Below are 2703 nucleotides of genomic sequence, written 5' to 3'. Positions count from 1 at the left end.
TTCTTGATCTTTTAAAATAACTGAAAGAAAAAATGTAAACAAAAAGCTATTTTTTTCACAGTTGCAAAAATTTTTGAATCATGCTGTATTTCCATTAAGTGCTCATGAAAGAAAAGTAGTTAAACATGCACAAAATTATTCAGCAAAACTATTTTTCATCTAGCAAATGAGCAAATTGGTGTGCTGAGATATGAGGTAATTCATTATTAAAAATAAATGACTTGGTCTCTTAGGCCTTGAGTTACTTGCTGCCCTTTCATGATTGATAGCATCTCTGTGGTAAGTTTATGTGAAATCATTCTACTTTGATGTTTCCTTGTTTTGTTGCTAAATTATCTTATGTCACTGCTGTTCCAGGGAAACAAACAGGAAAGTCTTGGTGAAAGTGGAAAGAATACCACGTATCTACTGATTAAATGCTTGTGGCACCTACATTCACATTTTTCAGGTGTCTGACATATCTTAACTATGCACGGATGTTTTTGCCAAATCATTTTTGTTCATTAGGAAATCTGTAAACATATCCTGCTTCTGCATTTGAGCTGGATTTTGCACATCCCTGGGGCTTGCTCAAACTCTGCTGAGCAGCCTGAAGGGGCAAGGGACCTGGCTCCCGTTGCTTGCACGAAGGACAGCCTTGAGAAGAGGATGAAGCTGCTGTGCCAGGCTATGAACTGTGTGTCGCCGGAAGGAGGAGCAGCACCAGGCTGCAGAAATGAGGGCTGTGTGCAGGAAAACACAAGAAGAGTCACATGTGGAGGTGGTGACTCACAGGATTCACATCTGGCTTGGCTGGGCAGTAAGACAGCAACGTGGACTCACCAAGAAAGAGACGCACATCCTACTGCTGCTGTGTACGAGACTAGATAAGATAGCAGCGTTCTACTAAACAGCTTCCATAGACTATTGTCTGGAGGCTGCAACATTCTGCCTCGCCGCCAGCGCTGCTCAGTGAGCACCAACAACTCTGTACCCGCACATCGGGCTGCTGCTACAGCATGTCATGACACCCATCTGCTGCCGGAGAGCTGGGTGTGCATCCCCCCCCTTGGCAGGGGGATGAACCAAGGAGCCCGGCTGCACCAGGCAGCTCGTGGGCTTTATGTGGGAAGGCCTGGCTGTGCTGCGGCACTGAGACCTGCTGCTTCTCTGCAGCACGTCTCGGTTACAGCAGGGGCCGTTTCCCTCTGGCCATGACCAGAAGCTCCTCCTTTGGCAGCAGAAGGTATTTTTCTACAGCCTTTGGGCGACGAATTCATATTTGAGGGCCGAAAGGACGCAACGAGGCCCTTCCAAAAAAATTCTGAGCAACTTTAATACCAGGAGAGGAGAACACCTGGACAGCTCGTCTCCGCAGGACGAGCACGGGACGCGGCGCTTCCCGCTCGCTGTCCCCAGCGGCAGCTCGGTGTCTCCGTCAGCAGGCCGCGCCCGCGGTTGCTGGGGAAACGGCGGCGCAAGGCACCAGCTCTGCGCACGCGCATGGCTCTCCAGCAGCCGCGCGGTGCGCGGTCAAGTGAGCGGAAGCGGCAGTAATGCGGTCAGGTGACCGGAAGCGGCGACAGCGCGGGGCGCTGAGGAGTGGAGATGGAGCGCTACGACAAAGCGGCGCTGAACGCGGCCTTCGCGCCCGAGTTTCGGCAGTAAGGCCCGGAACCGGACGGGACGCTGGCGGGGTGGTGGGAGCTGGCGACTGGGATTCTGAACCGGGAGGGAGGCGTTCCCCGTGTCGGTGCCCCTGGGTTGGGGCGGCCGCCTCCGGGAGCGGCGTGTGGGAGGCCTCGGGCTCAGCGGGGCCGTGCTGTGTGCCCCTGGCAGGCCCTGGGACTCGGATAGGGGGGCGGGTGTGCGGCGAGGAGCTCCGTGGTACGGCAAACGTTTGCTTCTCGTGCGTAGGGAGCAGCGAGCGTGTGGCACTGTGAGGAACGTGCTTGACGGTGCCTGGGGAGTAAGCTGCTGGTCGTACTGTCATACATCCACGGTTAGGGGCTGAATAGGAAGCCTAAATAGAGAGTAGGTTCTCCGTTCCACTGGAAAGGCATGGGGAAGCTTCAGTGTGTTTATTCTTTTCGCAGAGAGAAAACTTAGGCCAAGCTGTAGTAAGGGAAAAGATTCTGAGCATCTCTTTAAGCTACTTGACAAGCTGCTTGAATGTATGTCAGTGTAATGAGGCCTAATCAGCACAAGTGCTGCTGGCTTTAGTGCAAAAGCTGTGTGGCTACACATCACTGTCTTTTTATCACTGCCAGAGAATGAGGGTTTGCTTGATTTTTATTCCCAGTTTTCCTAAGAAACATCGAGGGTAAAACATTTCAAGCACTATATTTGTCCCAGATGTCTGGAACCTTTGCAGATGTCCGGGAGTTATAAAAACAGTGTGTCCCTGACTTGAATTGGCTTTGGTAGGAATTTGTGCTTCAAGGTCTGAAGGACACTTGTCATTGTTTATGGTGATCTTTGGAAGCCAGAAGGTGTTGGTTGGCTTACATGTTCATTCACTGCTGCATAAAATAATCGAGTCAGCGGAGCGGAGTGATTAAAAACTGGTAGAAGCACACACAGAGAAACAAACTCTGTGTGTTGTTTTGTGAATACAAAACCTGTTCCAGCAGGCAAAGTCCAGGGAGGCCTTACCAACAACACAGTCTCTCCTGATTCTTCTGTTCAAGGTCTTTTATGTTTAGGGCTGGGAAGATTAAAAAA

At 51.0% G+C, this 2703-nt stretch overlaps 1 protein-coding gene across 1 annotated transcript in view; it reads left to right on the top strand.

Annotated features, from left to right (window-relative positions):
- The first annotated feature begins 1535 nt into the window (after nucleotides 1-1535).
- The window catches only part of LOC100547793 (melatonin receptor type 1C-like), a 29430-nt gene continuing 28262 nt past the window's right edge, over nucleotides 1536-2703 (top strand). The window contains exon 1 of the mRNA XM_031554740.1: nucleotides 1536-1866. Coding sequence (XP_031410600.1) covers nucleotides 1536-1866 — 331 coding nt within the window. The remainder of the gene's footprint in view (nucleotides 1867-2703) is intronic.

The sequence above is a fragment of the Meleagris gallopavo genome, chromosome 9 (genome assembly GCF_000146605.3).
Source record: "Meleagris gallopavo isolate NT-WF06-2002-E0010 breed Aviagen turkey brand Nicholas breeding stock chromosome 9, Turkey_5.1, whole genome shotgun sequence".
Classification (NCBI taxonomy): domain Eukaryota; kingdom Metazoa; phylum Chordata; class Aves; order Galliformes; family Phasianidae; genus Meleagris; species Meleagris gallopavo.
Note: the sequence above shows the minus strand (reverse complement) of the source record. Positions and strands in the feature narration are given on the sequence as shown.